This window comes from Bufo bufo, chromosome 2 (assembly GCF_905171765.1).
Source record: "Bufo bufo chromosome 2, aBufBuf1.1, whole genome shotgun sequence".
NCBI classification, from domain to species: Eukaryota; Metazoa; Chordata; class Amphibia; order Anura; family Bufonidae; genus Bufo; species Bufo bufo.
This window is the reverse complement of record NC_053390.1, coordinates 585,699,907-585,714,024: the sequence shown is the minus strand read 5'-3', so window position 1 is coordinate 585,714,024 and position 14,118 is coordinate 585,699,907. Positions and strand designations below refer to the sequence as shown.

Below are 14,118 nucleotides of genomic sequence, written 5' to 3'. Positions count from 1 at the left end.
ATGAAATTGGATGAAGCCAGCAGCTATTGTCCAATTCTCTAATAGTGCCACCACAGTCAAATGAAGGACTGGTTTTTGCTGTTGCTGGAAACAACTGATTATGTTTGTGTGCACTTTATGCACCAGTCTGGCAAGTCCTGGACAGAAGAATGTTATAGGGCAGATTTATCAAAACTGGTGTAAAGGAAAACGGGCTTAGTTCCCAATAGCAGCCAATTAGATTCCACCTTTCATTTTTCAGAGCTCCTTTGGAAAATTAAAGTTTTCCTTTACACCTGTTTTGATAAATCTCCCGAATATGTAACATTTTCCTATCTAACGTCAGGAGACAACCCACATCAAAACTGATGTGCCAGATGCCAGAATGGATCCCAAAGATCGATTTTCCCTGCTGATTTTCTGAGCAAGGCTGGCAGAAAACTAAGGGTACTTTCACACTTGCGGCAGAGGAATCCGGCAGGCAGTTCCGCTGCCGCAAACGTATGCTAACTGATCAGGATCCTGATCCGTCTTACAAATGCATTGCAAGAACGGATCCGTCTGTCCGTTTGTCATACAGATCCGTTTACATTTTTTTTCAAATTTTTTTTCAAATTTTTTTTGGTCTGCTCCCGATATTTTTAATGCAGGATCTGGCACCAATACATTCCTATGGGAAAAATTGCCAGATCCGGCATTCAGGCAAGTGTTCAGTTTTTTGGGCCGGAGATAAAACCGTAGCATGCTGTAGTGTGAAGACATCCTGAACGGATTGCTCTCCATTCAGAATGCATTAGGATAAAACTGATCAGTTCTTTTCCGGTATAGAGCCCCTAGGACAGAACTCAATGCCGGAAAAGAAAAACGCAAGTGTGAAAGTACCCTAATGCCGAACTACGGTACATATATATGTGAATGTAAATTTAATTTGCTGTCCTTGTAATGCACAGTAATGCTAGGGCCTTCAGAATGAGAGACACTCTTTGTCATCTAATGTGACTAGTAGATAAAACTCTAGATTAAAGCACCGCTCCTTTGTTAAAAAAAAATTTTTAAACCAGACAATCCCTTAACTATTCCTATGTTAGAAAATATTATGAAAATAAACTTTCTGCTTTGAACTTTTAGACAGCATTTAGTATTTTTGACTATAGTCTGAATTTAACCTTAGGTTGGTAGTGCCTGTGTCTGGATTGTACATGGATCATACTTCATACACTTTGGATAATTTTTATGTCATACAACATATTATACTGTATTTATGGACATCGTATACCAATTAAAGATATAAATGCTTTAAGCAAAAATATCTTTGCTCTATAGAGCTTACACTCAGTTAAACCTGTCAGCAGGTCTGTTCATTGACTTCAGTTACTGTGTCACATCACATTATGTTGTACGTAGCAAACCTAAGACACAGGAAAAGGATCCTTCATATTGGATAATATAGGACACAATTGAAGAGGAAATGTAAAATGTCACTGTCCTATAGCAGAGAAGAACATGTTTCTAAGCATAGGTCATTTTCCCAAGGTAATTGGCTGGCACAAATCCTCTTTGGCCATGTGCCTCTCCAAGCCACCACTCCTTGTTCCCACTTAGGTCACAAAACCGAAGGATTCTGACCCTTTCATGCTCCTCAAGGGTTAATTCCTGTTGACTCCGAGCTTCAAAAGCATAAACAGCATAGAAAATCTGAAATATACAAAAAAATGTAAAGATAGTTAAATGTTATAAACTCATGTAAGAGGACAACTGTTAATCACTTAAAAAATATATAATCTGGTGTCATAATTAGTGTAAAAAATAAAATCCACCACCCCGGCAGCAGTCCCTGGCGCCGTGTCCAGTATGTTTATTAGGAGCATTCTGCATTGAACCTCATCTCCTTATTCAGTACGTCAAGGGTTAACCCTCTTATGTATGCAGTTGCTAAGCTGTTCCCAATTGCTAACCAGCTTCTGCTATATATGCTGTGCTGTCAATCTCATTTTTTGCTTGACCAATTAGGTACTTAGCTTGCTAGTTCCTTGCTAGGGTGTTTGTTCCTGTTTTCTGCCCATGTACTAACCTCTGCGCTTCCTGACCCAACCTGTGCCTGATTACCGTAGTGATACTCTGCCTGCCCTGACCTTGGCCTGTTACTGGCTATGGCGCTCTACATTGGTGTCTCTGACTCTCATGGGTCAGCTAGGAACACACCAGGTCTACTCCAAGAGGTAGCAGCTATGTGGCTCCCCTGCAGTGAAGTCCAGATCCTTGCACAGGGGTTAAAATGTGAATACGAGGGGACTACCAGATTAACTCCCTTAGGTTTAACCCAAAGTCAACTGGTTGGTTGACACAGTGGTTCCACAACCACTGCCATAACAAAATGTTGACTACTTTTTCTCAGGATATGTCATCAATATCTGATTGGTGAGGATCTGACATTCCAGATTACGACTGTTTAATCCTGTCACGGCACAGTGTGGTAAATACACTCCACACTGAACACAGAAGGGAAGGGAAAAGGTATTAGGCCTGGAACCTAGGGAAAGGGAAATGGTCACACCTAGTGAGTCCCTATGCCGAGCCCTGACTGCTATCAGTATGAACAGACCTTGATGGTAGGAATGTTCATACACAGAAACCTAAGCCGAATCTCACCCTAACAGGGCCATGCAGATAGTGTCAAGACACAGTGAGCCTATTCCTTCCAAGATGAAGGCATATTAGACCCCCTCAGGCCTAATATCAGCAGGTAGGGGAAAACAACAAACAACAAAGAAGATAAACTTAACTTCCAGAAGTAAGTGGACGAGCAGGAACTCAGAGAGAACCAACACCAGGACTTCCACAAACAAGAAGCTATCAATAGCATGATGGGTGAGGCCAGACTAAATAAAGGAGAAGGAATGACCACTCAAGCTACACCTGAGTCAAGAGGTGTGGTCATCCCCAGCAACAATACAGAAAAATGAAACCAAAGGGGCTGTCAATCACGTGCAGCCAGTCTCCTCGATCTTCTATCCCCTGTCACAGGCGGGACTGTGACAAATCCCTTAGAAGCTGTGGTTAATGGCTACTGCAGCATCTAAGTGGTTTCAGAGGGAGGAACCTCTCTCTTTGACTCATATTGGCCCCCTGTGACCTGATTGCATGGGGTCAAGAGCTGTTATGCCAACCGGAGGCCTAATATTGGCCTCCACACCTACCAAGTACGGAAGCCTATTTGTTAGTGTTCAATTGCAGACATGATACACTGCACTACAGAAGTAATGCAGTGTATTATGTAAGTAATTGCATATTCAAGTCCCAATGTGGGACTAAAAAAATGTAATTAATAACAATCCAATAAAGCAGTACTTAAAAAAATCTAACTAAGAAAAAAATCCATATTTACCCTTATAAAACATTTTAAACAGAGAAAAAAAATGCATAAATGGTATGCTTGCATTTTTAACAAATGTCTATAATATTATCAAATTATTTTTCACATATGGTGAATGTAGTTAAAAAAAAACGCTAAAATTGCTGTTTTTTTTGTCCAATCGTCTTGCTAAAATGAAAAAAAAAAGCAAACAAAAATTATCAATAAGCGAACAAAAAAAAATATCTATGAAAACTACAGTTAACAACTCTCATACAGCTCCATCAATGCTTTTGCTATGTGGTGACCAAAAAAACTATTAAAAACAAAATGATTTTATTGTGAAAAAGTAGTAACACATCAAAAAAAAATCGCAGCATGTTCTATATTGTGCGTTTTTCACGCAGCTCTGGCTCCTTAGAAGTGAATAGGGCTTGAGTGAATACCAGAAGGCATCTTGATGCAATGTATTTTTCACTGATGGTTTCTAGAATATGTAGATTTTTCTTCTTCCATTTTTCTTCATGTGCATGAAAAACACATGCAATCTGGATGGAAAAAACTAAAACACTGAGTGCAATCACAAAAAAGCTGATTGAACTTGCGTGCAAAACCATTCGTTTTTTTCTGAACAGATCCTTACATAATCTGTACCCTTAGGGGTTAAACCCCAGAAACCCCCCATTAATATAAAATGCCAATGTCATATTTGTAGCTAAATATATTTAAAATCTTGATATTTACATGACAATCCTCGCTGGTTTGGCAGTTTTCTGTATCGGATTCGTGTTTTTCATCATCTCCATTGGAGGATGGACTGCTGTCTACAGAACTTCCCTGTGATGCGCGACTGTTTCTGTCACGAGAAGGCCGAGAGGAGACAAACAGACTTAGGTCATCAAAATCTTCTTCACAGAAAGCACTGTCTGATGAGTCTTTCTGTTGCCGTCCTGGGTTGTAGGGTTTGAGGAAGGATGAGTAGACATAGCCTTGTAGAACTGTAAAAGGGAAAGTAAGGGAGTTAACGGTAAGATACAGCGCCACTGTATGACCTACCATCTTTACTCCATAATTCATGCACTGTATGTACTGAGCATTAGTGTTGGTCGAGTACCAAAGTGCTCGTGTGCTCTGGTGCTCGAGTAGAACACTTCCTGATGGATGCTACAGAGCACCTGAGCACAATGGAAGTCAATGAGAGAACCCGAGCATTAAACCAGGCACCCCCTGCTCTGAAGAGGAAGGGGGGTCAGGACACTAGTTCGGCTTAGGAGTCCCTGCTCTGACTCCATATATAGCTATGTCCATATATGTAGTCAGTGCTTGCGGACACCCAGTGAATTTAAATCTAATTTAGCCTCTATTTCTGAAAAGTTTCTAGAGGGTTTCGAACTCACAACCTCCTACATTACAGCCAAGATTCTTAACCACTGCACTATAGAGCTGCATGGCCAGTTACTAAAAAAAAATTAAAAATAAAATAAAATATTAGACTTCTGCTGTATAGGAATATGTACTACTTTGTAAGTATTCCTATACTGCAGAAGTCTCTTTTTTTTTTTAAAGCAACTCTATAGTGTAGTGGTTAACATTCTTGGCTGTAATGTAGGAGGTTGTGAGTTCAAATCCCGCCAGAAACTTTTCAGAAATAGAGGCTAAATTAGATTTAAATACACTGACTCGAGCATCGCGCTCGAGCACATGCGATATTCAGCCGAGCATAGCGGTGCTCGAGCCGAACTGGTGTTTAGCCAAGAATGCTCACCCAACACTACTGAGCATTGTACAAAATACTGAACACAGCATCAGCTCAACAGAAATATCTCTTTCGGATTGGTTGGTCTCATGAAATATCCTATTGTCAGTGAAATCAAATATTCAGATATTGGGCAATTGGAAACATAACCAAGAGAGATTAATTACTGAACCGATCGAGGGCAAATCAAGGTTGGTGTTAGGAAGTGGCAAATTGGGCAATTGCCCAAGGCCCCTGTTTTCTTGATAAGACTGAGACAGGCTGACGTTGTTCAGGTTCCCGGAGCACTGGGAGGTTTGCTGCTTTAGACCACTAAGGACTTTACTGTTAACCTTTTTAACTTTTTAGGCATTATATGGTGGAATTTTTTGGGCACAGAATGGCAATTTTGTAAATGCCAGTAATGTATTTTGTGGGCACCATATGGTAGTAGTGTTATTTACTTAATTTAGGTATTACAGTATTTAGGCATTGCATGGTGATATTATTTGACACTGTATTACAGAATTGACATATAATATATTGGTTCAAATATCTGTGCTATATCTATATAGAAATGTCAAAGAGGAGTTGCCTGTATTGTATGTTGCCGAAGACCCTATTTTTCTATAACTCAAAATAAAAACCTGTTCCTGGGCATGTGTCTGGCCTATGTCAACATTAAATTGACTGCCCAACTAATAAGGTTTAAAGGGAATGTGTCTTCAAAAACAGACCTGTGGGGTCATTAATTAGGACCACATTTTAGACCCTTGTGCTGACGGTGGATCCGTCGAAGTTATGTAGAGGCGCCGTCCTCTACATAACTTCGGCATAACTTCTACATTACTTTGCCTAAAACAGGCATAGAAAATTATAAATGAGATAGGCTCGCCCCCTTCCACGTTGTGCCCCCTTTTTAGACCTGGCGTAAGCGGGGAAAACTAGCAGATTGTGGCGCAAATAACCTTTATGCTGCAATCTGTGACATATATACGCATATATCTCATAGTAAATGACCCACCCCCTAATTTTTAAATCAAGTTTTTATGACATTTTTTATATTTGTTGGTGATTGTTTTTTAATTTCCATGTCACTATCTATATTTAAAAATAATCCTAAAATCGTGCAGTTTTAACCCTGGCCACTAGGCCTAAAATATGTCAAAACTTCCTGTTCATTGAAAGCAGTCACATGGGCCATAGACACAATAGACAGGAGCTGACCCCGTTGACTTTTATGGGAGTTTTCTAGGCATGCTCTGTGACCTGTACAGAAGTCAGGAAGGAGTAGATAAGCTGTGATATCACCTATTGTGAATGGTGGATTGTGTGTTACCTATACAGAGGTGATATCTGTCATTGTAATCTGCCTGGGATGATAATAAGATAGTTACTGAAAAGTTACATGTTCAGAACAGGAAGTCTCCGAAAGTTGTTAGGCCTAGTGGCCAGTGTGAAAACTGCATGATTTTAGATATGTTTTAATATACCGTAGATGATTTAAACGATAGGTCATTTTCTGATGACACATTTCTTTTAATGTTCAACTAATAACGGAGATTGTTAGAAAACATATTAAACTGCAACTGTTGCAAATAATGGTTTTATAGGGTATAACTAAAAAGATCTCAAGCCACTTTCAGATATGACAGGTGGTGTTGAGCCACACTGGCAGAGTGTGATGCTGTCAAAATCTAATGCATATACCATGGTGGTTTCTACAGTGGTTGTTCAGTTTAGATGCCATGGACCCGCTCGCGGCTTAGCATTGAAAGGGGCAGCTAAACTGCAACCGGACACCTGCCACGGCTTTAGCGCCGTCTGTCCACCCACCAAGTAGGAACATGTCCCTTTTCCCCGTGGTTGCGGCTTTAAACCGTTGAACTGCAGTGCTGGCTCCCATTGAAAATGATAGGAGGCAGAGACCACTCAGCTGCCATATCTTTAAAAGAGGAAAAATGTCTATAAAAGATACGGCCAAGTCACATGGATCTTACTCTGGTATAAAAGAGGTATTCCGAGAGTAAAAAATTACCAGCACAAATATGCCATAAAATAAAGCAGATTACTCATGTGTTAACTACTGCTCCTGCCCCGATGCTCCCGTGGTTTTCCTGCTGACTTTTGTGTATATGCCAGCAGTAGTAGCACATTACCACTGAAGCCATTTACCGGCCTCAGCAGTAGTGTGCAACATTTAATATCCTCAGCACTGGAGCGGCAGGTATCTAACAGGTCAGTTTTTATGACATTTTCTTACGTGTTGTGCTGGCTTTTGGAACACTTTTATACCTGCCAGGTTTTAGTAATACTGTCACCTTCCTGCTGATCCTACAGCACAACGGTACTACCAGAGGATGGCGCCACATGCAGAGGACACCTGAGTAGAGATGAGCGAACTTGTGTTTTCAAGTTCGGCGTACAAGGTTCGGGTTATGTAAGAATTCCGTTATGGATTCCGCTATCACAGACCATAAGTTATAGTCCGTGGTAGCGGAATCCGCAACAGAATTCTTAGCTAACCTGAACCTTGTACGCCGAACTTGAAACACAAGTTCGCTCATCCCTACTCCTGAGCCACTGATTGGGGAACACTGTGTTTAGAACATCACACAAAAAAATGGGTCGATGACACCTAAGTTATTCTTATATTTTATGATCATTTATCATAACTGCAAAAGTGGAGCACCAGCTATGAGCACAGCCCGTGGTCCAGGTAACTTTACATGGAAGGAATACGGCCTCATGATTGAAAGTAAGATATCATAAAAATAAATATTCAGAAAATGTGTAATGTTCTAAAGTTAGGAACCAATTTTTCAGTTGCTTAGTACGGAGGAAACCGCTGTGCTGAGAGAGTGGGTCACAAAAGAAAGTCAATATTCGATTGAGTGTACTTCTACTTACTTCCTGTGTCCACAAACCACCTGCTAGTGCTTCCTAATGGGTCCTTGTGTTCCACAATAGCCACCAGCTCCCCCTCATACAGATCTATATCAAGGTCCTGTGAAGCGTTGCACTTGCGCTTTGCTTGGTAAATTTTATCCGCACCATAGGTAGACAATAGCTCGCACCTGTGGCTCTCCGTCTGGCGAGGTAGTTCAGGCTTAATGGAAAACAAACGGGAGTTATTGACTCAGGGGTTTGCAAAAAATGCTAATGTGAATTGTCAATTTATAAAATGCTTTATGCTGGCTGAGTGAGAGCTTCAATTGGGATTAACTGTTCTATTGCCAGAGGTAAGGCACAACCTGGCTTGATATGCTAAAGGCAGAGGACTGGGTGGCGTGATTAGTACATGGTCATTGTACTTCAATAGGGCTATACAATAGTTATAATAAAATGATAATACATATTGAAATACTACAGTTAAACCAAGTGCAGGGTAAAGAAGGAAGGAGCCTGATTTTCTAAATTAAAACCCATTGAAAGCTCAGGTTCTGCAACAGAAACCTCAAGCAATCAGCTGGTATTGCTGGGGAAAGCTGTAGACTACAGTGGCCACTGCAGGGGAAATGTGGTATTACATGTAATACCTCCAGAACAGAACACAGTGTTGCTCTATTCTGGTGACTGACAGGACATCCTCTCTATAACATCCATCTAATAGAACTAACCCTTTAAAGCTTTAGGCTGAAGACTTGTAAATGTCAGCCAGGGATAATGTGTCTGACAACTCTGTTAAAATGGCAGTAGCTCTCTGACAATGTACTTAAAGGGGCACTACAATCATTTTTAGCACATATTAACAGCCTATATGTGAATATTCTATGTATTTTTTTTATTTTATTTTTATTATAAATGGGTGGGTGGTTTTCTGGATATCATTACATGTTTAAAATCTTTAATTTCCTTCTTTGTTTGGACTTTTAGCCTGGCTTCAGACCATTCACTTTGGTCAGAGAGCGAAGGAGGAGGAGTGATTCAATTAGAACATAACACTCTGCACTGATAACCGTAATGTTCTTCTGTTGGCATTTTTACCAAGAGAACAATAGAGCTGTCAAACTGTTATCCAAATTCTTCTGTTCTACTAGTATACTAGCAGATTACATTTTTCCCTCACAGTAGTTCCCTATCTATATTTGAGTTTTATCTCTCTGTGCGGAGTGCTATAGAAGGACAGTATTTAATTTCAATGATATAGTACTGCTAAAATAAAAAATGAAAAACTGCCAAAAATTATTTGAATATTGGGGTAGATTTATCAAAACTGGTGTAAAAAAAAAAAAAAAAAGGCTTTGTTACCCATAGCAACCAGTCAGATTCTATCTTTCATTTTTCAGAGCTCCTTTGGAAAATGAAAGGTGGCATCTCATTGGTTGCTATGGGCAACTAAGCCAATTTTCCTTTACTCCAGTTTGATAATTGGAGTTTAAAAAAACTAACTCTTACTGACAAAAGTGCCTCATTGAATGACTTATGGCTCCGGATTTCTGAAAATAAATTCTGACAAACTTCTTAACTATAGAAGTAGCCTGTGCGATTAGTGAATTATAGTGACCAAAGAGCCCAGGCAGTACTCTATAGTGTAGGGATCATCAGCCTCCGACACTCCCGCTCTTTTTAAACTACAACTCCCAGAATCCTCCTTTCACTTCTATGGGAGTTATAAAAAACATTTGAGTACGTGTGCATGCTGAGAGTTGTAGTTTCACAGCAGCTGGAGTGCTGAAGGTTGCTGATCCCTGCTATGGTGTATTTCAGTCTTCTTAGTAGTAGTACTGTCTTATGACCTTTAGGTGTCACTGCTGCTTTAGCCCTTCATGAAGAAATGAAACAAGAATACACCATATACTCCCTGGGACTGAAGCCCACCACTATCACGCCATTTTATATAATGTCACTTACCAGGGGAGATAATGTCTTCTTCCTCTCAAAGCTTAGTTTTCTCTCAATAAATGTGCCATTGTTATTGTCCTTCATAAAGTTTAGATTCTGAAGCTCGTCCATGATGCGCTGCTGAACTTCATTCACATTGGCAGAGATAAGCTGTGAGTACAGAATAAATGACGTGAGTGTGTAGCACTTCATAATCCAGAAAGTGTAATAATTCAGCAGTTTTTTTTTTAAAATATCACCACAGAAGTAGAAAACTGAGCACTAAGAATATAAAAGATCATTACTTTTAGCATATGTTATGGTCGAATTTCTCTATCTTGAAAATGTACTTTTTTTCTGTGTGATAACCCAGAAGATTGAATTCCAGATTAAAGGAAATTCGCCTTACTTAGGGCTGGATTTACCACTATCCACAGTAGGCCTGTACCTACTTATAGGAAGGATGTCTGCTCAGTGTGTTCAGATGCAAAGTAAGCGCGTACAGTGTGGTGGGACACCCAAGGACATAGTTGCATAGTTGCACAATACATAATTGGAGGCCCCACTTATTTTCAGGAAAAGCACTAGGATTGGTGTTCAAAATGGCAAGTAAAATAGGGAAATGGTGGCCAATGCAGAAAATAATAAAAGAAGCATAATTTAAGTGGCTAACTGCTGAGGCCAGTGGTCATGTGAGCTCAACGTAGGGGGAGAACTCACTGGTGGTGCATACTGATACATTTCACTAGTACTTCTACTGCAGTCCACCTATTTATCAGGACAGCAAGATGGATCTGGGATATCTTGTTAAGTATTGACTATGTAAATAGCATTACCAGTACTTTAAGGTTTCCCCCCCCCCCAGAAGTAGAATATTAATTACCTATCTTCAGGATATGTCATCAATATCTGATCGGTGGGGTTCCGACACCTGGCACCCCCACTGGTCAGGAGTTTAAAGAGGCCACAATGCTCCTGTGAACACTGCAGCCTCCTCATACCATACCAAGCACAGCGCCGTACATTGTATAATGGCTGTGTTTGGTATTGCAGTCCAGGCCCATTCACTTTAATAGAACTGAGCTGCACTTAGGCCACGTGACCACTGTACGTGGCGTCACTGGTCTAGGAAGAGGCTGCAGCACTCACCAGAGTGCCATGGCCTTTTCAAACTGCTGATAGGCAGGGGCCTGGGAGTTAGCCTCCCACCAATCAGATATTGATAACCTATCCTGAGGAAAGGTCATCAATATTCTACTCCCAGAAAACCCCTTTAACCTGAGTGTTTGGATGGGATTCAAGCAGAAGGCATCATGTTCATGTTTCCCTATTTCCATCATTTTGGGTCACTATTACTTTGAACAATACATCTTTTGGTTTAATACAGAAGAAAAATTTGAAAAAAACCCCACTGAGCCTTGGGTTAGAGTAAGTGAACTGCTTGCCCTGCCTTAAGACCATCTGTGCTACTTTTTAACTAGGAACATATGTACAGTGCCTTGTAAAAGTATTCACCCCCCTTCACTTTTTTCGTATTTTGGTAGATTACAGCCTTAAGTTCAATGTTTTGTTAATCTGAATTGTATGTGATGGATCAGAACATAATATTCTAAGTTGGTGAAGTGAAATGATTAAAATTTTAAGATTTTAATATATTAAAAAAACAATTGTTTAGAAATAGAAAACAGAAAATTGGCATGTGTGTATGTATTCACGCCCTTTGTTAGGAAGCCCATAAAAAGCTCTGGTGCAACCAATTACCTTCAGAACTCAACAGAATTAGTGAAATGATGTCCACCTGTGTGCAATCTAAGTGTCACATGATCTGTCATTACATATACACGCCTTTTTTGAAAGGCCCCAGAGGCTGAAACACCTAAGCAAGAGGCATCACTAACCAAAAACTGCCATGAAGACCAAGGAACTCTCCAAACAAGTAAGGGACAATGTTGCTTAGAAGTACAAGTCAGGGTTAGGTTATAAAAAATATCCAAATCTTTGATGATCCCCAGGAGCACCATCAAATCTATCATAACCAAATGGAAAGAACATGGCACAACCGCAAACCTGCAAAAAGAAGGCCGCCCACCAAAACTCACGGACCGGGAAAGGAGGGCATTAATCAGAGAGGCAGCACAGAGACCTAAGGTAATCCTGGAGGAGCTGCAGAGTTCCACAGCAGAGACTGGAGTATCTGTACATAGGACGACAATAAGCCGTACGCTCCATAGAGTTGGGCTTTATGGCCAGAAGAAAGCCATGACTTTCAGCTAAAAACAAAAAGGCACATTGTGAGTTTGCGAAAAGGCATGTGAGAGACTCCCAAAATGTATGGAGGAAGGTACTCTGGTCTGGTGAGACTAAAATTGAACTTTTCGGCCATCAAAGAAAACGCTATGTCTGGCGCAAACCCAACACATCACATCACCCAAAGAACACCATCCACACAGTGAAACATGGTGGTGGCAGCATCATGCTGTGGGGATGTTTATTAGCAGCCGGGACTGGGAAACTGGTCAGAGTTGAGGGAAAGATGGATGGTGCTAAATACAGGGATATTCTTGAGCAATATCTGTACCACTCTGTGCGTGATCTGAGGCTAGGACGGAGGTTCACCTTCCAGCAGGACAATGACCCCAAGCACATTGCTAAAGCAACACTTGATTGGTTTAAGGGGAAACATGTAAATGTGTTGGAATGGCCTAGTCAAAGCCCAGATCTCGATCCAATAGAAAATCTGTGGTCAGACTAAAAGATTGCTGTTCACAAGCGCAAACCATTCAACTTGAAGGAGCTGGAGCAGTTTTGCCAGGAGGAATGGGCAAAAATCCCAGTGGTAAGATGTGGCAAGCCCATAGAGACTTATCCAAAGCGACTTGGAGCTGTGATTGCCACAAAACGTGGCTCTACAAAGTATTGACTTTAGGGGGGTGAATAGTTATGCATATTTACTTTTTCTGTTATTTTGTCCTATTTGTTGTTTGCTTCACAATAAAATAAAACCAACATCTTCAAAGTTGTGGGCATGTTCTGTAAATTACATGATGCAAATCCTCAAACAATCCATGTTAATTCCAGGTTGTGAGGCACCAAAATACGAAAAAAGTCAAGGGGGGCGAATACTTTTGCAAGGCACTGTAAAATGTTCATATACAATTCAAGCTACATACACATTATATGCACACATCCAGCTTTAGCAACGTATTCTGGAAGCAGCTTCAAGTCTGTCTCCTAAACTGATTTTTGTTTCTAGGATGATGATCTGCTATGAATAAATGTCAAGTAAAATAAAAGGATTCACGCTACACGGACAGAAGATATATGAGCCAGGTGATTGGCTGTGGCTGCGTGGATACAGAGGTGTTTGGAATTCAGCTCAGCTCTGCAGGGATTGAGCAGGATATAAACTGGAAGCTGATAAGCTTGAGGCAACACAGATAAGCTCCTTCTTTTTGTGGCTTATCAGTATACTAAGACCCATGTGACTGTTGATAGCCCTTGCATCCTATTGTTTATCTCCCTTGCTAATACAAAGCCACAGAAGGCATTGTTGTGCTAATTATCATCCACTGCCCAGGTTCTCTGGGATGCAGGGAGTTAATCCAAGCCTGCAAACCAACAGATGTGAACATACTGAAATAGCCAGCACGCTGGAGATGAGAAGCACATGCTGGCTTGCTATATTGCTTCACTCCTGTTATTGCTAAAAATTGACTTGAATTTTCAGGACCCTACAGTGAAGGCATATTTTTATACTATGGTCCTTTAATAAAAAAAAATCACAGAGAAAAAACAAAGATAAAAACATCCTGCACAGTATGGTAAATAAATATGCGGATGTCCCTGGCCACATTCACGAAAAAAAATCACAGAAAAAAAAGATAATAATGCAAAATAGATGCAAGCATTATATATGGACCAAGCCCTCACTCTGATGTAATAAAATCTGAGCCAATATATTTTGATCAAAACACATCTGTGCCCGCCTACCCACACCAAGGTGGTCTCAGGTCAGGCGCGTCCTACGCTAAACCTACCTAAGCCATTGGGCTTCTATGTTCAGGAGCGCAGACTTCGTACATATGGTGTGCTGCTCCTAGTCACCTCTATGTGCACCCAGCAACCAATGGGAGGAAGAGCAGACACACCTATATGTACCACCTAATCAAGGCGGTCTGTTTGATAGGAAGGGCAAAAGTTAACAGGAATGCTACTCCCAAGATGAGAT

At 40.6% G+C, this 14,118-nt stretch overlaps 1 protein-coding gene across 1 annotated transcript in view; it reads right to left on the bottom strand.

The window, feature by feature from the left end:
- Positions 1–820: 820 nt before the first annotated feature.
- The window catches only part of ARHGEF38 (Rho guanine nucleotide exchange factor 38), a 120,756-nt gene continuing 107,458 nt past the window's right edge, over positions 821–14,118 (bottom strand). Inside the window, exons 11-14 of the mRNA XM_040420492.1 lie at positions 9,921–10,061; positions 7,977–8,175; positions 4,076–4,329; positions 821–1,674 (exon numbers count right to left, since the gene is read on the bottom strand). Of these exons, the coding sequence (XP_040276426.1) occupies positions 1,489–1,674; positions 4,076–4,329; positions 7,977–8,175; positions 9,921–10,061 (780 nt within the window). The 3' untranslated portion in view covers positions 821–1,488. The remainder of the gene's footprint in view (positions 1,675–4,075; positions 4,330–7,976; positions 8,176–9,920; positions 10,062–14,118) is intronic.